Source organism: Phalangium opilio, unplaced genomic scaffold (genome assembly GCF_054372755.1).
Source record: "Phalangium opilio isolate 3A_F unplaced genomic scaffold, DU_Popi_V2 ptg000082l_1, whole genome shotgun sequence".
Taxonomy (NCBI): domain Eukaryota; kingdom Metazoa; phylum Arthropoda; class Arachnida; order Opiliones; family Phalangiidae; genus Phalangium; species Phalangium opilio.
Genome location: NW_028324189.1, coordinates 2266525 through 2289463, shown reverse-complemented (window position 1 = coordinate 2289463; position 22939 = coordinate 2266525). Strand labels below are relative to the sequence as shown.

Sequence of the window (22939 nt, the reverse complement as noted above, 5' to 3'; positions counted from 1 at the left end):
ATCGATTAATAATATTATAGTTAATATTTATTATTTTAAATTGCACTTTTCATAAATATTTAATGATACAGATACACTTAATTAATTAAGGTATTTCCTTTTACCTATTTTCTGCAGTATGGGTATAAAATTATTTAATTGACCTTTTGACCTCTAGCTATAGGCCTATATTACGATCGAAGTTTTAATATTTTTATTAAATAGCTGAAGTAGATAGATATTAAGGCCTTTAACGCCGTTTAAGCTCTATTTTAATTGATAGCTGCATTTAATTAATATAGTTAGCTAAGAGTTATCATATTAGCTACCTTCCGATCGCTACCATACATATAGTTAAGCCACTGCTAAAGATCTTACGTCAGACGTACGCGAACTTCGTAGAACGTCAAAAATTAGAATTTAAAGTCAAACGTGAAGGCCTACACGTTGAACGTCAAGGAATTAACATAGCCATACGTTTAACGTCAAGATCTAAACATAACTGTACGTCGGACGCGATGCAATACGTCAATTCCACATCAGTACATCAACACTTGCAAGTTTTTTACCTTAACATCGCTCCTTGACATTCATACCATCGTTTAATTTAAGTTTGACGTAAGATTATTAGAGACGACTGCCTAAACGTCCTGAATTAACATAGCCATACGTTTAACGTCAAGTTCTAAACATAACTGTACGTCGGACGCGATGCAATACGTGAATCCCACCCCTGTACATCAACACTTGCAAGTTTTTTACCTTAACATCGCGCCTTGACGTTTGTACCATCATTTAATTTAGGTTTGACGTAAGATTATTAGAGACGACTGCCTAAACGTCCCGAATTAACATAGCCATACGTTTAACGTCAAGTTCTAAACAAAACTGTACATCGGACGCGATGCAATACGTCAATTCCACCCCTGTACATCAATACTTGCAAGTTTTTTACCTTAACATCGCGCCTTGACGTTCGTACCATCGTTTAATTTAAGTTTGACGTAAGATTATTAGAGACGACTGCCTAAACGTCCTGAATTAACATTGCCATACGTTTAACGTCAAGTTCGAAACATAACTGTACGTCGGACGCGATGCAATACGTCAATTCCACCCCTGTTCATCAATACTTGCAAGTTTTTTACCTTAACATCGCGCCTTGACGTTTGTACCATCGTTTAATTTAAGTTTGACGTAAGATTAAAAACAGCATATTTTTAATGTTTAACAATTAATTTAACTAACGGACCCCTTTGTAAACCAGTTTCGACTGAACAGGGATATCCAATAAAGCTTTAATTATTATTATTATTATTATTATTAAAGACGACTGCCTAAACGTCCTGACAGAGTAATTAAGCTTATATGGTCCTCGTATCCATAATAAACTAGCATTTAAAATGGTCCCAAAAGTATAGAAAAAAAAAAATAAAATTAAATTGGCCTTTAAAAATAAATGCATTAAATTCAAAAATTAAAAATAGGAGTCTATCTGTCTAAACCTTTCTGAACCTTGAACCTGTTTAAAACCTTTAATCCTACAATATCTTTTGTTCATTTCTTTGAGCGAAAACCCTATAATTATTTCCCAACAAACCTACCTGTAAGTTGTTCACCGGTAAATTTCGAGTCACTTTACTTTTAGTTTAGTTTAGTTAAAATAATATAAAATACGATAAAATGTTTTTTTAAAAAAAATTGTTACCTAAAACTACAAACAAATATTTAAAAATATGTAAGGATAAAATGCTTATTTTCACAATCATCGTATAGTATAAATGTATAAATAATATTTCTGTACAAAAAAAAAAATACCACTAAACACTAAATAGGGGCGAAACTAACGTACAAACAACTCAGTTTGGGTTTTAATTCCACTATATTGTAATAATAATAAGTAGATTGCTTGTTGCAATAGCGTAGAGCTTATGTAGGTAATAATTTGACTAAATTTAACGAGAGTTCGTTATGGTGTGTGTGTTTGTGTGTTTTGATGTTTTTTAACGGCGAACGTTAACTTTTTTAAGTTGTTCTTCTAAATCTCTTATACGCTTATCTTTATCGGAGAGTTGATCTTTTAAGGTTTTGATTTCGCTTATTTGTTGTTTGTACGCTTTACGGAGCTGCAAATATTGCCACAGAGTTTTAAATTAAGGACAATTGCGTATTTTTGCAATTTGGTATTATCAAAAAAGCGAAGCGATTTGACGTAAAAAGAATTTCAAGACCAATTAATGTGCAATTACGTACCTCAAATTCCGATTTTGGTCCAGCGTGATTTTCCACCTCAGAATCGCTAGCGCTATCGGCGTCTTTTAAAGTGACGTAAGTAGCGACTGGCAAAACGTGACTGGAAACGATATCGCACAACATGACCGAACTGGTGTTCTCCTTCTCAGTTGACCACGGAAATTTCTTGTCAACAACAATCGATTGATTCTGTTTGTTGCAATTCATACTGAAAGAAAAACCGGACGCGAAGAAACCTTGAAGTAGCTAGGTTATAGTCCAACACATCTTCCCCCCCCCCTTTTTTTAATTCTTGGGGTTACAACAATCAGGGCCCGAGTAATTAAACAATTTATCAGTATTCTACAAACACCCGTACACTATCTGAAGGGGCTGGTCACTTGGCGTAATCGGTGTACATGCAGCTTAAAATTATCTGTGCATGGTCCGCGCAGAAATAAAACACTTGAACTAACCTTTCGAACAGATTTTGATCTCCATTAGTATTAATGAAATTCTTCTTATGCACGGCACGATAATCAACCGTGTTTCCTTGCGACAAAAAGATGAATTTCTGTTCGTTATTTCTATCTGACGTTACGAGGGAATTGTCTTGCTTGTACATGACGGGTTTGTGCGTCTTAGCACCCGCTCCGCTCTGAAATAAGCACTTTAAATTTGTCGGGAGGGACAATTGGACCGCACCAAATAAAACCCAAAATTAATCAAACACCGGTTAACCAAAACAATAATTTGCGAGTTGTGCTTTTAAAAATAAATTAATTAATAAGCATTTGGCGAACGTAAATAATAGAAAGAACAACAACAACAAGCTTGCTAAAAACAAGCAATGCGTTTCAACGTGGTAAGTCCCATCGGAAAACGTACAAAGAATTGCAAGGCCTTTCTCGCGTGTCTTGCTACGTTACTTATCAGAAATGTCACGTTACCTTGAGTGATATCAGTATTGGATTTCTGTTTTTGCCACTAAGCCATTCCTCAGCTGTTAAAGCCGGTGTAGGAGCGCTTGTATCGGGGAATATATCGTCTTGAAACTGTTCCGACTGACCAAGTAAAAACCGATTAACTCTGGCGACAATTGCCGCTTCGAGAAAAGCGTGTTCAATTCACCTTTCGTGGAACTATCATTGAGACAGGTTCGCACAAGGTTTTGATGGCGTGTAGCTTATAGAATCGGAATACTTCGCATTTCATAACATCGAGTCCTCTTTTGGGCATGAAACCCAAACCTCTTTGAGGCGAACCCGATAAATACTGACTTAGGTAATGGCACCATGGTGCTTCGTTCACAATCTCGTAGTAACGGATATTTCCATCTCCCTGAGTTTTGATTAATCGATTAACGAAACTGATGTGGTCAAGTTTCGATTAATTGACCGATATACCTTTCCAGCAATGAAGGCCAGTTTGGTATCGTGGTCGTAATAGGGAAACAGTACGCCCGATGAGGAATCGATATTCTCGATTCTCAAAGGTTTCGTCAAATCATTTTGGGACCAAATAGCCCACTGACGATCGCTAAATCGCGAGAAACCGGTGGTCAACAGTCGATTTGTATCCCCCAAGTAAACTACTTTCGATGCCTTTGAACCCTGATGACATTCGCCTTCCTACGTAGTGCGTACACGATAATTTAATGAGTTGCTAAGTACTTTGCAATCGAAACCAGTCATTTCCTTGCCAAACTAAATTACACCCAAAGATGGCATCGACATCTTGAGGACCTAACACATCTGTAAGACATCTCTAAGAACCTACAGACATCATACGCAAGACCTTGGGTATTTTACACCACTTGAAGACATCTTAAAGTGCCTACACACGCACTAAATAACCTTGGGGACTTTAAACCCATCTTGGGGTATCATTTACAACCTTCTTTCTTTGGCAAGGGTTAAATTGAAGATTGTTTGGGGTGCAACTCACCCTTATGACTGTTCCTTTCCTAGGATCGATAATCCTCAATTTTTTATCCTTGCAAGTAGTTGCTAAAAGACTACCATCCCGATTAAGGGACATAGAATAAATCGAATCTGTATGGCAATCAATGGTTTGCGCCACTTCGCCTTTGCTGACATTCCATATCAAAATCTTTGGCGGTACAAATCACTTTTAAAATTAATATTAACCTACATTAAACTAACTAAGTATTAATTAAAACTAACCAAATAGTCGAAACCGGCGCTAAATAAAATATTTTCAGCGGTTGGATGCCATTCAATATAACCAACTCTTCGTCGGTGACGGCTCAACTCCGTTAAGGGTTCGGCCAAATTGGTATAACTCAAACCACCATCGGGGATATACCATAATTTAATCTAATTCATAACCACGTACCAAATTAATTCTAATCATAATTATAATGAATACGAAAATAAACGGTAACTAACGGTGCAATCATCCGAACTGGATGCGATAACATTATCGTTAAATGGATTCCATTTTAAATCCAAAACTGGACCACGGTGTCCCGTAACCTTACCAGCATTGACCTCTAATCGACCGGTCTATTACAAAAAATTTGTTTATTTATAAGGGGAGGGTCAACCAAGCCGCTCAAACGGTATAAGACCTATTTCCTTTACAAAACAAACTAGTCATAAAATAAAATTATAAATCAACGTAGAAAAAGAAAATAATTATTTTTATAATCACAGCTTCGTTGTTTTAAATTAAAAACAAGTTCTGACGAAAAACATTTTTTTTTCTTTCTAAAGATAACAGATACCACGTGATTTCATAGAATTACGTTTAAGCTATCAAGGAAATCACCTTGAAATTAAATCTAGTTACGAATAAAATTAATTTCGTTATGAATATTGCATAGTTAATTATCTACGTCTACTTCAAAAATTGGGAAAATGTTCGAGAGTACTACATATTGTAAAGAAAATGTCACAAACAAATTGAACTAAAGGAAAAGTCTCACAAAACAACGCAAACGAATTGAAGTAAAGGAAAAGTCTCACCTTTTCAATCGGAATCACTAAGAACGACCCTCCACCGGCTGTTTCGGTGACAACCGCCAAAAATTTGGGGTTAACAGCGCAAAAATGGCTATCATGAGCATTCTTAGTGATTTTTAAACACTCGTAACATTCGTCTTTTCGAACGGGGCTGCCATAAACGTGTCGAAATTTGCTACTTCGTACACCCCGAAACGTAGCCTGAAAATTTTAATTTAATTAACCCCTAAACTTAATTAAATACCAATTACAATAACCATCTAATAGGGGTAAGGGATAAGAGCTTAGATTAAATTAGTATAAGCGAAGGGTCACTCTCGGGGGAATCTAAAGAGTGATTAGCCCCTCGTTCTATAAAGTCTAACAGGAATACATAGATTTCTTCCACTTGGAATGTTTAACGGGCCATTTTAATTCTGCGCTATTCTGTTTGAATTAAAGGGGCGGAGTTATAGAAATCGTTACCCCTGACATCACGCATTTTAACTTCTAAATCCACGTGATATTGACGTATCCGACCCAGTGCTGGATCAACACCCTCAGGGGCCCTTAGGCACTAGGCGTTCGGGGGCCCACTGCGATATGACAGTTGAGGCTTAAGGCTGACCATCCCCCCCCCCGAGCTCCAGAACCCCTACGCACGTGCCTATAGTGTCTAGTGGATGCTCTGGCACTGAGCGACCAATGAGCGTCGAATCCAATGAGAACCAATTGTCTTTACATCGTGTGAACGAGTGAATAGCCAATGAAACGCCGCTAGGAAGAAGGGGCGGACGGTTTAACGAAGTTTTAAGCCCTTCCCCTTACCTTCAATCAGATATTACTATGGGACCTATTAACGATTCCAAGTATAGAAGAAATCTACGTATTCCTAGTGTCTAAGCAATAGCATTCTTGAAAATTAAAGGATTAGTATCGCTAACTACAACTATTTTTATTTTATTTCCATGCTCTAGATGTAGCTTCTATAATTGTGCCAATTAAAAAGGCATTTCTCTACGGATCAGTGACTCTCACTCATCAAAAGCAAAAACTACTATACAACTTTGGCTATACTTGCCAATACATTAAAAATATATCTGACCATTTTAATATTATTTTTGAATATTTAAATTATCTCAGTATGAGAGAGAGAGAGATAGACGATAAATTTTTGAACACCATGTGTACGTAAATTATTTCTGTAAAAAAAGGTTAATAGAAATAAAAATAAAATATAATATAAAGGGTGGCATACTTTCTACCAAGTTAATTATAAACTTCTGATAAGAATTTTAAATAAAAATAATATAAGGGGTGGCATACTTTCTACCAAGTTAATTATAAACTTCTGATAAGAATTTTAAATAAAAATAATATAAGGGGTGGTATACTTTCTACCAAGTTAATTATAAACTTCTGATAAGAATTTTTTTAAATTTAAAACGAAATTTCTAAAAAAAATATATAAAATCGAATACTTTTAAAAATTTAAAACAAGTTTAAATAAAATCCAACGATAAAAATTTTAAATTTAAAACCAAATACTTTAAAAAGATAAATCTTTAACTGCTTCTAACATATACAGGGTGTTTCTGATAAGTCTACCGTAAATTAAGGGGGAAGTTCTTTAGAAAAGGTAACTTCTGTCTCCATTTTGTTTGTCCTAAGCGACACTATTTTCGAGTTATGATTTGATGGGTGTTTTAGGGATGACCCCTTAATTTTTGCCAGACTTATAATAAACAAACACCCTGTATTTTAGAACCAAATAAATTTAAGACTGATATAGTCGCTATAAAACCTTCAATAAATGTAGAGGTATAGGCTACACTTTCTGTTTATCGAATTCAGTAAAAGTTTACTTAAAGATAAGATTAATTATAGATTACGGAGAAAAAATTCATAATAAGAAATACCTTAAATCCTAAGATTAAAAACAACTCGAACTAAAATAATTCTGATATATATTGCTTTTCAAAAGGTTATTTATTATCGGTTATAACTAAATAATATTTTTATTTGTGTATCCTGCGATTCATGGAAAGTAAATAAATCTGAAGTTATTAGAAAACAAAGCGTGATTTACCTGGACACCATCTCTGTCCATCGCCTCCGAAACGGGTTGAGTGGATTTACCACTGTGCAAAGAAAACAAAAAGCATTGCAAATAATAAATAAATAAATAAATGAACAAATAAATAAGTATTTCGTGTTGGTGGTTATAAAAAGCTTGGGCACAGCCGCTCAAATACTATAATGTAATATAAATCATGCTTCTAGCTTTAGGATCTGTGAAAATTGTAGTAATCTAGTTCAAGTAACTAACCACGCATGGTATCATTTAATTTTTGCAGGTCCTGAATCTGAAACCGTAAACCGAGGTACTGGACATTACGGACAAACAATTATAGTAATATCATAAGTTTATAAGATATGTATGAACTTATGGTAATATTATACTAAGGACAAACGATTCTGAGTATATTATATTGTCCTCTATGCAAAGGTATTGATTACTTTGTTCTACACAAACTGAACCGAACTAATTAAGTTTTTTTGAAAAATTAAATTTGAGAGCTAAGAGTGACCCATCTTATGCCGGACGTGGGTCAGAATATGAACCAACATCATCAGAACTATGGTAATATAAATACTACAGACAAACGCTTTGAGATTTTAATAGTTCAAAATGTCCTCTTTCTAACGGTACCAATTATTTGGTTGTACATCAATTAGGTCTGGAGGTAATTTGCATTAAATAAAAAACCGAAAACTTCTTCGGCATGGAATTGAACCCACACTTTGTAGTGTTGTAACTATAGTTTTAACAGAACTTCCAGCGAAATCTTTCGAGGCCATTATTATCCCAGACTGTTTGTCCTCTATCCAACCCCTCTCAAATTGTCCCACTGATTCTAATTACTCGCTAATTAAAAGAAGATATAGGAAACTCACCTAAAAGTAGAAACTAAGACACGAATTTTGTCGTTCATGCGAAAAAATTGGGTAGGTACCAAAAATTTATATTCAAAAGTCAATAGCGCGTAGCGTTCGTCGTAATACAGACGAAACGAACGGAATATTGGGGGAAAAATCGAAATCTTCTTGACTGGCTACGTTTTAATAAAGTGATCCGAGAAATAAAGTAAGTACATCGGAAAAAATCGACCGAACGATCTTGTTAAAAAAGGGTTTTTAAATTTGTTTGGGGAAAAAAATACATCGAAAATTAAGTCTCGCAGTTCTTTCTTAACCTAGATATTTTCACGTTAAACAACTTCGAGAATCGAAGGGGATATCAAAATAAAGACCAACTGAAACTTAAGAATTAAAAATAAATATATAATAATTTCAAGGGAAGGATTTGTCATCAACTTCTTAAGTTTTCTTAAAACGGACACAGCTTGACGCCAAACAATTCAGGTGGTCCATACCAATTCTTGACCACATTTTACGCCATTTTAAGCCCACTTCATAATAACACCTGGACCATATTTAGCAATGATCGAAGCATGGTTTGATATCCCAATCGAAATCCCTAACCTATCCCGGAATTTATAGGGAAAAGTTCAAATCCCTGACTTATCCAGGTACCGTAAGAACCCTGTAACTACATATATAAAAAAATCTATCGAACTTCTTAAAGAAACAGCACAGGGATACGTGGATTATTTTGCAACTTAGCAATAATTATATTGTAAAGTTACTAGGCCAATTATTAAGTAATTAATAAGCAAGTAATTAAGCAATAACTTCGAAGCAAAAACCCACAAAAAAAATAATAATAAGATTTCGTTATTAAAGCTTTCAGAGGGACTTGAAATTTCAAAGTTAAATTATGTAGTGCACCTGCCCTTTAGGCATAAAATAGGGAGGCCTAGCTAGTTTGGCAATCTCTTATGAAAATAAATATGTGTATCTTGTGAAGATGCATTTTTTTTATTTGAACGAAAATTAGAGAGATTAAGCCATAGAATCCACCTTTAAAGTTAACCGTACTATAGTGATGTTAATAAGGCCATAGCTTACCCTCTCTAAAAAATAATATACAATATAAGACACGCCAATAAGCTGTAAGCAAAATCCATTAACGGGGATAAAAAAAACCATATTTTTAAATTCCATCGACCAAAAAAGTTGTTTTCTCAAGCTTACTTTAAACTAATTATGGATTATCAATTTTTTTTCTTTCTTTTCAATTAATAATAATAAAAGAGGTCTGGGTCAATAAGGAATTTGGGAAGTAGATTACCAACAAACGAAAAACGAGGTTAATTCTTAAATTATAACTTTTTAAAAACTAGTAATTATTGACACCCTTAGCGTTAAACAATTAGCTAAACTTGATTCTATTTAATTATCGTCATTTCGTAATATAATTATATCACGGTTATTAATTACTTAATAGTTTCTGAGACGTTTAGTCTAAATTGACGACTGAAGGGTCATCGATGTGACCTTCAACCTTGAGGGTAAGAAATCACGAGACGTAATCATTTTTCGACCTAGAGACATCGCGACATTACACGACGATACGTTTGTTCTCTTATGGTCGTTAAAACCAACCAGAATAAAAATGTCTACATCCTCTAACAGACTAACAGTACACAGAGAGGGGGTTGAACTCTCCTCTATTTAGGTAGAAGGTCAAAATAATCATTCTCTAAGCCTTGCTCTCTATTCTAAAGAGACGAAACGAACATATCACATAGATATGAATTATACCTAAATCTGGTAGTCACAATATGTGTAATATTTTCCTCGTGTAGCGTGGGTAAAATTATTGGGGCAAGGTTAGTGAAAGAAATTGATCGCTATATTTATATTACTTCCTTTAATTTTAGAGGAGGGAAACAACACGTGAAATTAACGTTGTATAAAAATTTCGGAGTTCATATTGAAGAATAAAAAAAAAAAAATAATAATATTTGACACGATTAGAGGGTTTTTTCTAAGCTAAATAACCATAATTAAAAGGTAATTAATAATCGTGAATCAGGTGTACCGTAAAAAGATGCAAACATTGCACGCTCTGTTGGTTGAACTTACAACATGTCTATAATTCAAATTTCAAAATATGGCATGAAATCGTTCAACATTATCTTCCCAAAGGAATTGGGAAGTAATTATTATAAAAATACGCCCATAAAACGTTTTGGAAAGAATCCTTTAGAAATTTTTCTTTTGCTACGGTAATAGACCATGCACGATGATATTACAATGTTAAAATTACAACTGAAGTCATTGACCTATGATCTCTGTTTGTTGCAAACTTCCATCCATTAGGGTTAAGGAATTTCTCTTAATATTTACTACCTAAGCCTAATCTGCTTGGAATTACCAACGTAATTAACCCGCGTCAATAGTTTGTCCGCCCGCTAATTAGCACAGCCTGACGAACAAAGCCTAATTCAATCAACGCGTTTAACCTTTGAACCCAAGATAAAATTCATCCTTTATTGATACGGGGCCAAATTTGCTATTTTTGGATAAGCCTAATAGATTTTGATTAATCCTAATTTGACAGCTAGTGCGTTACGCAATAATAACTCATCACGTTCACGTGCGTGTTTAACCTTCAACCTCTACAATGTTTGAAATGACGGGAAGCTCGCGCTACCGAAAGTTCCAAGGGCGGGGATATTTAGGGGGAGAAAGAAGTTTGGTCTAAAAATCCAACCAAAGGCTGGACGTTTGTAGACCAATAGGGGAGGGTCGAAACTGTCGCATGTCAGTAACAACGCCCGCATTTCTGGCGCCTTTTAAAACTTTCTGACATATATAACAACCCAAGGCTTAACATTATCGATTACTTTACAATTTTTTATTCGACCCTCTAAGCGCAATTTATAATAATAAATTAAGGTTGATCCAAGCCCGACGAAGTGTCAAAAAATTTGGGACGGAAATAAATTTTCTTACCTTGCAAAAAGGTATACCAAAGGCGGAGGCTGTATCAATCATTCTATTGTAACAATACTAGTTTTAGGCTTAGCCTGGAGAAAGGTTCCACTTCTGTCAAATATTCCTAATTCTGGTTCTTCTTCTTTTAAACAAACGCGAAAATTTTGATGGTACTGCGCTTCTAAAATCCGTAAACCAGTCTTTAATTATGTTAATTACTATAAAACTCGACCGAAACGGGACCCGTTCCGTAACTTTCGCAAGAACCTCTCGCGTCTAAAGCAGCCGACAGACTGACCATATACAAATACAATGGCGCAGAGTCACGTGACGATATTCTTCCCCCTCCTCGGGCGCTTGGCTTACCTCGCGCGTCAAACTCGGGCCGTGATTAGTCAGGCTATGGAGTATGGAACTAAAAAGGCGCGGGAAATATAAAATTCCCCGTTACTCGTAAAAGGATGGAGATCATTTAGTCGCAATTTTGTTTTTCTATAAGTGAAAAAAATTATAAGCTTTAATTTACGGTTTCCTGATAACATTGTTTCATTATTTAACTGTACAAGTTTTCTTTTTTTTTTTTAAAAAAAAGAAAAAATTCAAATAAGAGAAAAATCAGGAACTAAGGGACATATTTGTACAATTCAAAAAACCAAATTAATATGGGAGATTTTATGAGTAAGACATAACATTAAAAAGCCCATTTAAGAGTCTATTTTTTTTTTTTTCATCACGCACTCATTATGGCTTTTTAATTAATTACCACAACGATGTTTTCAAAGTTTTGTTTAAAAAAAAAAAAAGGATTTTTCTTAAACCCACGCCATGTTTTTGTTTGTTTTTCTTTAAAGTACAAGTTTTACTTACAATAAAAACGCTACTTAATACAGTTCACGGTTTGTTGTTAAGTTGTTGTTGTTGTTGTTGTTTAATATTAAATTTGTTCAAATAATAATAATAATAATCATAATATCTTCTTCGGGATAAAACTTGGGCCTAAAAATACATACGCAACTGGCAAAAAACCCCACTCGAATCTAAGTAATTAATTTCAAGTTGTAAATATATTTTTTTGTATCTTCTTTTTATTTATTATTACCGGTATTGTAAACAGTTTTACGTTATTTTTTAGGGAGGGGGGAGGGGTCGTCTTAAATTTAATTATTATTTATTATTTTAATTCCAAATATCTTATATAACTGGTTTATCTTTTAGAATTTCTAACGTACTAAGTGTTAGGTTAATTAACCCCCACTGAAAAGTATTTGGTTGTCCGATGTCGTCGTTTTTTTGTTTCCTTTGAATTTTACATATACAAAGCACATCAAATGATTTTAACGTTATTTTAACTGTACATTAAAGAACATTGTTAAAAATAACTATACAATTAATTAATATATAGACTATCGTAGGATTTTGATGAATTTAACCATTAAATTTTGTATAATACGTGGAAACATTTCTTTTGGTTACGTTAGAGTGAAGAATTTCAAGTTTTTTCTTTGACCATCTTAGTTTCTTATATTCAAATTTTGGTTATGAGAAAATTTCAATTTTATCATTGTCCGTTCGTTCATTCACTCCTATGCGTGCGTTTTTTGTTTTTTTTTTTTTTTGGTTTTTTTCCTTTTTTTTATTTTAATGACGACACTTATCTACAATGTTTTTTTTTTAAAATAACGATTTGTTTTTCTACACAAAATTCCCACCTCCCCTTTGGTTTATCAATAAATTTTTTCATATTTTAGACTAAAAACATTTTCTTCTATACAAGTGATTTAAAAACATCATTGGAGAAAGAGTTTTTAAACATTTTTTCAATTTTTTGGGTAATTTAAAGTAGTTTTACATAAAGGTGTTCCCTCTAGGAAGTCTCGTCTTGAAAAAGAACAACTTTAGAGATTTAAAATGACACCATGAATGACAAAATCGGTCAGTAAATAACAAAGTTACGAGTGTTATTCGTTAAGCCTTGGCTTAGGTTCAGGTCGGAGCCGGGAATCGAATCCGGGTCGCTCACGCAGTAGACAGACATTCTACCACTGAGCCATCGTTATTCGTTAAGCCTTGGCTTAGGTTCAGGTCGGAGCCGGGAATCGAACCCAGGTCGCTCACGCAGTAGACAGACATTCTACCACTGAGCCATAGAGACTTAAACCATGGCTAAACCGCGATACTTCCTAATACTGACCGAATTTAATCTTCCTCATCTCATTTTAAAAAAAACCTAATTTGTTTCTGTTCTGAAAATAATTCTTCCTCCATTCAAAACAAACGCAAAATTTGTGCAATGGAGTTACAGTAGCGTTTGATTTATCCTAATTAAAACGAAACCCCCCAAAGTGTCTAAAATCTAATCGATTTAATTACCTCCGCGCTAGGAAGCACCTTCTTGCGCTAGCATCGTCGTTTTTGTCTCTTGTTGAGTGACGGTCGAGTTGCCGGGCCGTAAATATCCTTGAACGTCCTTGGAATTAGCGGCGCAATCCGCCGCGTATTGTTCGATAACCGTTAGGCCGAGATTATTGTGATTGGATAAAAGAGAGACTGATTCGGCGTTAATAGTTTGCGAGGGGAATTTACTTAACAATTGTTGCGACAAAGTAGAGCCGGAACCGCTTTGCATCGCGGACGCGCAATTTGAAGTAGCCGCAGTGGCTACCCCGCCGCCTGGGTTATTTAAAAAACCGTTTTGATAGCCCGAATTTTGAGATAAGGCCAGCGAAGAATTGAGCAACCATTGGGGCGTACAAGCCGTTAAATTCGGCAAGGACAATAATTCATCCTCACTGACTGTCGTTCCGTCTAAACTATTTAACTGCCGATTACCTCCTCCTCCTCCTATTAGACTGGAACCACCGGCTCCCAACATGGCGGCCAAATTTGAGGAAACAGGGTCTTGGTTTAAAAATTGACCACCTACCAAGGAGCCCCCGAGCAACGAAGGGTCCGGGGGTCCGACCAACAACTCACCCGTCGCCGTCACCCCGTGAGAAATGCCAGCGGCCACCGCGGCGGCCCCGTAAACGTTGATAGCGTTCTCTAGAAACTGCGAACTCAAACCAAACTCGGTCCCTTGATTAATCAAACATTCGTTGCTAGAAATGTCGCCGCCGTTTGTTAAATGCGAGTTTAGGGAATCAACGTTCAACATGGAACCCAATCTTAAATGGGATGGGACAACAACGTCGGTATCCAAAATGGGCATGGAAGAAGTAGTCGCTTGAGAATCCACAGTCAAACCAACAACGCCGTGAGAGTTGGGCGCTGTTAAACCATCGTTAAAAGCTTGCGATAAAGAATTGAGATCCGTCGACGAGAGGCCAGTCATAACGTTTAGGCTCTCCATGTCACTCAGGGCGTTGGCGTCCAAAGTACTCGTCAAGTTCTCCGCCGTTATTAAAGCGGAGGGTAAAGCGATGTTGCTCGATAACTCTTCTATATCTTGCCGAGTGACGGTTAACTTCGCCAGAGATTCCTTTGCCATGTGAACGTCTTTGGAAACAGCCGCTAACGCCCGTTCCAATTCTTCAGTTTCTTCTTTTGTAGGAATGTATTCCCCATTTCTACCATCTGTTAAAACAAACAAAACAAAAAAGAAGAGAAGGCATTGAAAGGCGTCCCTTATTCACCCTTGACGTGAAAATTTAAAGAGTAAAGACGTAGATTCCTTACCATTAAACAGATCTGAAAACGCGTCATCCGGAATTTTGTTCAATACTTCTGTAAAATCGTGTTCCTCTAAGAGTTTGGTAGCTTGTCTGGCTAATTCCGCCGTATCAAGGGGCAACTCCAACGTCTTCTCTATTGTTCCGGGTGAAAAATGATCCTCCAATTCGCTGCCCAATTCTTCGGATTCCATGTTTTCCGATTCTTCCAAGGGTTTTGGAAGATTTGTTTCAGGGACTTCCTTCGGCGTACCGAAAGAGTCATTGACGACGCCATCAGAATTGTGACAATCATTATTAGCACCGGAGTTCAATTTGTTGCAGCTGCTCTCGTCAACGGGGGAGGAAGGAGCCGAATCGGGACGGAGTGACCAAGAATTTTGACGTTGTTTCTTTTTCTTCCCCCTTTTTGTCGGTCGCGTTAACGCGGACGCTTTCGTTTTCTTGCGAGCTTTTTTCGGTTTAGGTTCCGAAGCCATCTTGTTGTAATTGTCCTAAGATTAAACACTCGTGGTCAACCTTTTCCAGGGAAACCGCGTCTAATTACTTACTCTCTTTTTGGCGTGTTCAGCGCACAGTGGAAGTTCGTGTGATATATCAAAGACAGGAACGCAACATTGGGTATTATCAGCAAATTTTGCCGTACAATGTTCAAAAAGCAGTTGATCTACGTTGTACATAATGTCTGGAGTTGAAATTTAATTAAGGATAATTTAAATAAATAATTTTTGCTTAATTAAAATTAAAACTCTTCGAAAGGATACGTTTAATACAATGCCTGGTATAAGGCAATGCCACGTTCTTACAATTGAGTTTTTCAGATTGATAGCAGCACGTATTTTTCTCCAAACCAACACCAGTAAGTCTTGAAATGAAAAACCAGCGTTAGTTGAACGTTATCTTTAATTTTTTTGAGTTATTTTAATTACTTTTTCTTAATTTTGGATGGATATTTCTTAAATAAAAGTTGAGCAGTAGTTTTAGGATATAATTGAGTTGCCTGAACAACGTTTCGCGCCATCTTCAACTGGTGTTCGAGGACGCATTCCTCAATGGAGAGGGCTTTATTGGCCAGTTGACCGTATCGCCTCATTTCAGCTTTAAGAGCTTGCTGCTTGCCTTGACGCGTCGTGGCTTTTGTACTACACCAGGTTGGAGCGTTACTTTCTAGTCCAGAGCACCAATTGATTCTCTTCAGTAAGGTACACTCGTCACCGTCATCACTGTCCTCCGAATCCTCATTGACGTATCCGTGGTAAAAATAATCCTCTCTTTTACGATTTTTAGCACTGAATTTCCGACTCAATTTGGCAACAGCTTCCTTCTTTTTGGAAACGGGAGACGACGGCTTCTCAACTTTGACCTCGACGCCATTCTCTTTCTTGATGTCCTTCAATAAGATGGCTGTTGGCAAAGCTGGGACACCGTTCTTTAAAAACCCTCCAGTTCCATTCGCTCCTACTAATCTATTGGCGTTCAAATTATTTGACCCTGAACTTGTAGATGCCCATACATTTGAAGAGGAAGAGAAGGTAACGTTCTTATTGACCCTAGTAACCTTAACGTTGTTGGCATTACCACCACCAACTTCGCGGTTGGTCAAGTTAACATTTGGTACAATTGTACTAAAAGAATTGACGTTACCGCCGCCGCCGCTATTAGCTTCTCTTTTTATACCAGTTAATTTTGTCACTTTTGTAACAGTTCCCAATGAAGTTTTAGAAGCGTTGTTATAAGATTTTGTATTTTTAACGTTGATTATCGTAGTTGTAGAATTATTTTGATGCGCGTGTTGAATACTAACTGGTAGCTGCATGGTCCCGATTTGTTGGTTTAAAATTTCTTTATGGTTACCATTAACGGAGGGTAAACTTTTATTTAGGGTTAAATTTGGTTCCTTTTTAACATTCGCGACTGTAAATGCTAATTTGGGTAGCGTAACCAACTGATTTGGCGCGGATTTAGGCCCATTTTGACGCTGTTGACTAGAATTAGGGGCGGCAATGATAGAATTATTAGAAGACGTCGACGTTAACGCTTCTAATTGAGACTTCTTAAGTTTATCCAAAACTTTATTCTGAGCAATTTTGGCTTGTAGCCTGTTCATAGTTTTTGCAAATTTTGGTCCATTTGGTTTAGTTTTAGCCATAGCGGCTGTTGTTCCATTATCGCAGGATTGTTGTCCCGTTGATGAACAACTTTTAGGGGTAACGTTACTACAACCGCTACTACTCGTACTGCTGTTGCTGTTATTATTAATCGTCCCCAAATGTATCGAGACATTTTTAGAAGCGGCGACGTTATTATCATTTTGAAACGAGGCCGAGAATAAACTATTACTATTTGATTGGGACCCTATTTCAGTCGATTTGTTCGGAGAGATTATGTTATCATTTAGAGGAGGTTTGTTGCTATTCCAAAACGCTCGGGATTGGTAGAAAGCGCTGCAAGGTATGTCCTCTGTTTTTTCACTACAGGGATCAGGGAATGCGTAAGGATCACCACCACTACTGGCTGGTGGATCTAGGGATAATCCGCAGTCTTCGTTGCGAAGCAGAGCTCTTAAACGATCCGCGAATTTCACTTTACCATCTCCGGTTAAGTTTAAGTCCTTGTCTTTCTTATCTTTGGGTTTCTTTTTTGGGACTTTTGGAATAAAACCTTCAACTTGCATATGACTATTACAAAGACTGGATAAAAATAATCAATAATTTAGTTAAAATAGTGTAATTTTTGATTTCTTTCATTATGGCAGGGCCCCCAGCCGAATTTCTAAAATATGTGTAAATGGTATGGATCCTCCTAGGATTTTTTCATGAAAATATAGGATTTTATAGGACGGTTTTCCAGAATTATAGGATTATATAGGGCACTAAAACATTAATTTTCATTTTTTTTTTAAAGAATCAGTACTTTAAACAGGGCAATATGTTCAAAAACATACCCTTCCATAGGAATAGCATTTGACCCAACTTTGGAGGCTCGTAACTCTGTGTCTACTAGAGATACGGGGATGACCTTTGAGTATGTTATAGCCCAATTTGTCCCCCATCCAACCATACTAAAAACGTAGGACTAAGACAAACCGGGGCTGAGTAATTAAGCAAAATGTTCAAAAACATACCCTCCATAGGAATAGCATTTGACCCAAGTTTGGAGGCTCGTAACTCTGTGTCTACTAGAGATACGGGGATGCCCTTTGAGTATGTTATAGCCCTATTTGTCCCCCATCCAACCATACTAAAAACGTAGGACTACCACAAATCGGGGCCGAGTAATTAAGCAAAATGTTCAAAAACATACCCTCCATAGGAATAGCATTTGACCCAACTTTGGAGGCTCGTAACTCTGGTTCTACTAGAGATACGGGGATGCCCTTTGAGTATGTTATAGCCCTATTTGTCCCCCATCCAACCATACTAAAAACGTAGGACTAAGACAAACCGGGGCTGAGTAATTAAGCAAAATGTTCAAAAACATACCCTCCATAGGAATAGCATTTGACCCAATTTTGGAGGCTCGTAACTCTGGTTCTACTAGAGATACGGGGATGCCCTTTGAGTATGTTATAGCCCTATTTGTCCCCCATCCACCCATACTAAAAACGTAGGACTACAACAAATCGGGGCCGAGTAATTAAGCAATATGTTCAAAAACATACCCTCCATAGGAATAGCATTATACCCAACTTTGGAGGCTCGTAACTCTGGTTCTGCTGGAGATACGGGGATGTCCTTTGAGTATGTTATAGCCCTATTTGTCCCCCATCCAACCGTACTAAAAACGTAGGACTACGACATACCGGGGCCGAGTAATTAAGCAAAATGTTCAAAGACAAAGGAATAGCATTACAGCCAAGTTTGGAGGCTCATAACTCTGGTTCTACTCGAGATACGGGGACGCCCTTTGAGTATGTTATAGCTATATTTGTCCCCCATTCAACCATACTAAAAACGTAGGACTAAGACAAACCGGGACCGAGTAATTAAGCAAAATGTTCAAAAACATACCCTCCATAGGAATAGCATTTGACCCAACTTTGGAGGCTCGTAACTCTGGTTCTACTAGAGATACGGGGATGCCCTTTGAGTATGTTATAGCCCTATTTGTCCCCCATCCAACCATACTAAAAACGTAGGACTAAGACAAACCGGGGCCGAGTAATTAAGCAAAATGTTCAAAAACATTTAGGGGAATAGGAATAGCATTACAGCCAAGTTTGGAGGCTCATAACTCAGGTTCTACAAGTGATACGGAGATATATTGAGCTATTTTTAACTAGTTAAGCTACAATACTAGGGAAATCATCCTCATTTTATAATATTTTTTAGACCTGAGTCCTGGTTTAACAGAAGGGTTACTTAAAATTCGCCCAAATTTCAAAATTATAGGACTTTATAGGATTTTTGGCGATTTTAGCCAAAATTATAGGATTAAATAGGACAGATTTAAAATATAGGATTCATAGGAATTATAGGACCTTTGGGGGCCCTGTTATGGGGGAAAAGTAAAAGCTATACTCACTGTCTATCTTGATTAGCTGGAATAGGATTCTGACACTTTTGTTTCTTATACTTTGCTACGTGAGCGCACTGTTTGAATGGGGCAGATTTATCCTCTAGAATGTGCCTTATACAGAAAGCGTAATCCTTCAATCGCCTTTGCTTACAAAGTTTGACACTATACGAGCATAGAGGTTTATTGTCTACGGGAGAATAATGGATATGTTTGCCTTGAAACATCATTATGGGTGGCCCATTTAGACGCGAAAAATATGGGCAAAATCTAACGGAAAATATGTTAAAAACTATTAAAACCACGTGGGAAGAGGCAAGAAAAACGACGTCAAAACTTACGCCTCATAGTGGAACGTTACAGTCCCTCAAAGGGAGCATACACATACATTAACATCATATGAAAACAGTACCAACTTTTGGTCTCTAATAGAAAAATGAAGTCAGGTTTTAATTTACATCAAGCGTTTAAGTTCAATATGGATTATTATTATTATTATTTTCTCATCAAATTAAACCACACATATTTATACTACTATTGTTTACATTCAAATCATCTGACATATAGGCCTAAGGTTTCTTAATACGAGAATCAAAGGGCTTAGATTGGATTTGGATATACATCCCTGACCATAGAAATATGGATTTTAATACAAAATCTTACGTTTAATACAATGAATGTTGAATAAATACGATTAATATTACTATAATTGATCTAAATACCTAAATATAGGGCCTTGGTCTGTCCTAAAATAGTATTTTTCTATATAAATAATCTCGTATTTGGGCCTTGGCAATAGAATCTTTTCTTCTTTTGAAGTTTTTCATATATTTCTCATAGGCCAAGGCTTAACTTCAAAACGAAAATAATAGCGATTTCCATCACTTATATTTAAATCATTAACGTAACTTAGCATTAAAAACGTTCGTTTTGGTGTCAGAATTATTAAAATACTAGTTTTTGTAGGGAAAAACTCGCCTAAATTGTTGTTAGTTAAAAAATACCTCATCAATGTTAGGCCTAAAAAGTAGGCTTAACGTAAAGATTACAATTATAACAGAAAGGCTTTGGAAATGTTCCGGAACTTACGTTAATACTCTAGAAGATTAGTATTTTTAAATTTATTACCACGATTGAATTAACTTCCTAATTTTGTCGATTCCTTATTAACGAACTGTGATTAAATATCCTCAAAACATGATAAGCCTAATGACAATAAACGATATCAAAATACCAACAAAATAGCCTGCAACTTCCATAACATTGCATAATAAACCTAGGCTTAAGTTCACACTCACAGAAGCTAATGCGAAGTAACAAATTATTATACTTCCAATAGTTGGTCCTTTGTCAAGACTTTTTACGAAAAAGAACCCCAACTTGGCGATCTATTAAATCAAATAAGACATTTACGACAGTAACCAATGGAAACTGTACAGCCAATCATATTCCTCATCAAAAGTTGTATCCGGTGACGTCAACCAATGCATTTTGGGAGGAAACAAATAAATAGGGAACAAAGCAGTTTCATCCCCCAAAGTTGAAGAATCCGGCGGAGTGACTAAGGATATTTTGTCCTAAGAAAATTACAAAATTAATTAGATTTTAACATCGGATTTAATTTAAAGCAATTAAAAATGACTTCAGTAATGAATTCTATGGGCGTAGAGCACTCTTTTGATCCAAGAACCGTGTCTCAGTGAGTTTATTTACTCTTAAAATACGCTAAGCCTAAACTTCATTCCGCAATCAAAATTTTTTTTGCAAAATTATTATTTTTATTAATAATTAAAGTTAAATTTTTAATTGAGGTATCCCATTACGACTGGAACTTCGGTTCTCGGTATTAAATACAAAGATGGTGTTATGATAGCGGCTGATATGCAAGGATCTTATGGTTCACTACGTAGACACACTAATGTTAGTCGCGTTTCCCGAGTTAACGATACCACCATCCTTGGATTTGGTGGCGATATCGCCGATTCTGACTTCCTCACGAAGATAGTCGAACAAAAAGTGTACGTTAATTAATTAATTAACGAATAACATTAATTAATTAATTAAAGTCCCTTTAATCTTTACTTAACCATTACAGTATCAGTGATGATAGTTTAAACGATGGATTCAATCTCAAACCCAAATCCTTGCATTGCTGGTTGACTAGATTCCTTTACAACCGGTTAGTAACCCACCCTTAATGAAGTAATTTAATTAAAAAAATTTTATAATAATCTTTATTTAATTTTAGACGTTCAAAATTTGACCCATTATGGACTACTTTTGTAGTTGGTGGGATACAAGACGGGAAATCATTTTTAGGTTATGTTGATAAAATAGGAACGGCTTATGAAGATGATACAATTGCTACTGGTTATGGAAATTACCTAGCTAGGGTTTGTAATTAGTCCCTAATTAAACTATAAAAAAATTGGTAGGATTTCGGTATGAGTGAATAAGGTCAAAAATCATTTTAGAGCAAAATCAAGCACACCATTCGATAGAGCTAAAATTTAGATCTAAAATAACCCCCGCTTTTTTCAAATTTCCAAAAAAAAAAAAAAAAACCAAAAAAAATTTTGCAGTATAGGTGAACAAGGTCAAAAACAGTGTGGAAAACATCAGAGGGGCAATAATTTGCCACCTTTTCCAACCTAACCTAACCTAACCTAACCAAACCTAACCTAACCTAACCTATTCGGCCTCTTAAGTGAAAATGAGCCCTAACGTTAAACATCAATATTTTGGAAAAGGTGGCACTTCTTATGGCGGATAAGACTTTTTTTTTTTTTTTTTTTTTGGAAATTTGAAAAAAGCGGCGGCCATTTTAGATCTAAATTTTACGCTCTATCGAATGGTGTGCTTGATTTTGCTCTAAAATGATTTTTGACCTTATTCACTCATACCGAAATTGTACCAAAAAATTAATTAAACTTACCTTAATTTTTAACACAGCCAATCATGGGAGAAGAATACAAGAAAAATCCTAACATGAGCGAACAAGAGGCTAAAGATATTCTTATTAAATGCATGACCAACTTGTTTTACAGAGACACACGAGCTTTTGATAGAGTTAGTTAGTTTCTAAAAAAATACAAAATATAGAGGGTAATGGCAGCCATCTGCCTTCCACTGTATTAAGCTCTATGGGGAAATAACATTGGGTGCCATTAGTCTATTGGGTTGGCCTAATTAAGATTAGATAATTAATTATTTAAAAAAAATATCATTTTAGTATCAAATTGCCATTGTTACCTCTTCAGGAGCGAGAGTCGAAGGTCCATTTGAGTTGAAGTCCAATTGGCAAGTTGGACATTTGATCCTGTAGGTCATAATTTTAATTACAATCAATATTTTAGGCTTAAAATTAATTAATTATTTTAAATATTTTTCTTTTTTAGCAATTGATTTCATCAATAGAAAAAAAATGTTTTCGGGATTAAAATAATTTTTGTATTTAAAATATTCTTTCAATGAATAAAATGATTTTTTTCTCACAATCTGATTTTTTTATATTATAAATAAAAATACAACTGTATTTGGTAGGAAAAACTCTATGGGGGGATTTGTAGTAGGGAAAATCATGTGGCGTTGTTTGTGAAAATATTCATGCAATAATTCATTATATTCATAATCCGGGTCGTACTATAAGCTCCATATTTTGATGAACCCTGA

At 35.8% G+C, this 22939-nt stretch overlaps 3 protein-coding genes across 5 annotated transcripts; 1 reads left to right on the top strand and 2 right to left on the bottom strand.

Annotated features, from left to right (window-relative positions):
* Positions 1 to 5: 5 nt before the first annotated feature.
* Positions 6 to 11405, bottom strand: LOC149650867 (coronin-2B-like). Of its 2 annotated transcripts, none has more exons than XM_089847537.1 (12): positions 11103 to 11405; positions 7267 to 7318; positions 5202 to 5399; positions 4623 to 4739; positions 4398 to 4550; positions 4159 to 4323; positions 3618 to 3842; positions 3343 to 3552; positions 3162 to 3275; positions 2688 to 2881; positions 2233 to 2440; positions 6 to 2105 (listed from the first exon to the last, which is right to left on the bottom strand). In XM_089847537.1, exons 2-12 carry the CDS (start codon positions 7285 to 7287, stop codon positions 1983 to 1985), a joined length of 1728 nt encoding a protein of 575 aa, XP_089703663.1. In that variant the 5' UTR covers positions 7288 to 7318; positions 11103 to 11405; the 3' UTR covers positions 6 to 1982. The 2 variants fall into 2 exon arrangements, with proteins under 2 accessions (XP_089703663.1, XP_089703664.1); XM_089847538.1 differs by having other exon boundaries at positions 2688 to 2869; positions 11103 to 11402.
* Positions 11406 to 11672: 267 nt separating this feature from the next.
* Positions 11673 to 20764, bottom strand: LOC149650866 (uncharacterized). Of its 2 annotated transcripts, none has more exons than XM_089847535.1 (8): positions 20598 to 20764; positions 19609 to 19692; positions 19277 to 19537; positions 15682 to 17442; positions 15517 to 15617; positions 15304 to 15437; positions 14760 to 15246; positions 11673 to 14657 (listed from the first exon to the last, which is right to left on the bottom strand). In XM_089847535.1, exons 3-8 carry the CDS (start codon positions 19495 to 19497, stop codon positions 13462 to 13464), a joined length of 3900 nt encoding a protein of 1299 aa, XP_089703661.1. In that variant the 5' UTR covers positions 19498 to 19537; positions 19609 to 19692; positions 20598 to 20764; the 3' UTR covers positions 11673 to 13461. The 2 variants fall into 2 exon arrangements, with proteins under 2 accessions (XP_089703661.1, XP_089703660.1); XM_089847534.1 differs by lacking the exon at positions 20598 to 20764 and adding an exon at positions 20357 to 20551.
* A 23-nt stretch (positions 20765 to 20787) lies between these two features.
* Positions 20788 to 22764, top strand: Prosbeta7 (proteasome subunit beta type-4). The gene is made up of 7 exons (XM_089847547.1): positions 20788 to 20966; positions 21079 to 21285; positions 21363 to 21446; positions 21516 to 21660; positions 22220 to 22336; positions 22500 to 22588; positions 22666 to 22764. The coding sequence occupies exons 1-7, from the start codon at positions 20905 to 20907 to the stop codon at positions 22670 to 22672; spliced, it is 711 nt and encodes a 236-aa protein (XP_089703673.1). The 5' UTR covers positions 20788 to 20904; the 3' UTR covers positions 22673 to 22764.
* The last annotated feature ends 175 nt before the right edge of the window (positions 22765 to 22939 follow it).

Excerpts from the sequence above, each read along its gene's own strand:
- LOC149650867 (XM_089847537.1), bottom strand. The coding sequence starts at position 7,287 with ATGGACAGAGATGGTGTCCAG. Across the intron at positions 4,740-5,201 it reads TAGTGATTCCGATTGAAAAG|ACCGGTCGATTAGAGGTCAA; the intron begins GTGAGACTTTTC and ends TTTTTGTAATAG. Across the intron at positions 2,882-3,161 it reads CAATACTGATATCACTCAAG|TGCTTATTTCAGAGCGGAGC; the intron begins GTAACGTGACAT and ends ACAAATTTAAAG.
- LOC149650866 (XM_089847535.1), bottom strand. The coding sequence starts at position 19,497 with ATGATGTTTCAAGGCAAACATATCCATTATTCTCCCGTAGACAATAAA. Across the intron at positions 15,618-15,681 it reads CCATCCAAAATTAAGAAAAA|ACTTACTGGTGTTGGTTTGG; the intron begins GTAATTAAAATA and ends TTTCATTTCAAG. Across the intron at positions 14,658-14,759 it reads GTTTTCAGATCTGTTTAATG|ATGGTAGAAATGGGGAATAC; the intron begins GTAAGGAATCTA and ends TTGTTTTAACAG.
- Prosbeta7 (XM_089847547.1), top strand. The coding sequence starts at position 20,905 with ATGACTTCAGTAATGAATTCTATGGGCGTAGAGCACTCTTTTGATCCA. Across the intron at positions 20,967-21,078 it reads GATCCAAGAACCGTGTCTCA|GTATCCCATTACGACTGGAA; the intron begins GTGAGTTTATTT and ends TTTTTAATTGAG. Across the intron at positions 22,337-22,499 it reads ACACACGAGCTTTTGATAGA|TATCAAATTGCCATTGTTAC; the intron begins GTTAGTTAGTTT and ends ATATCATTTTAG.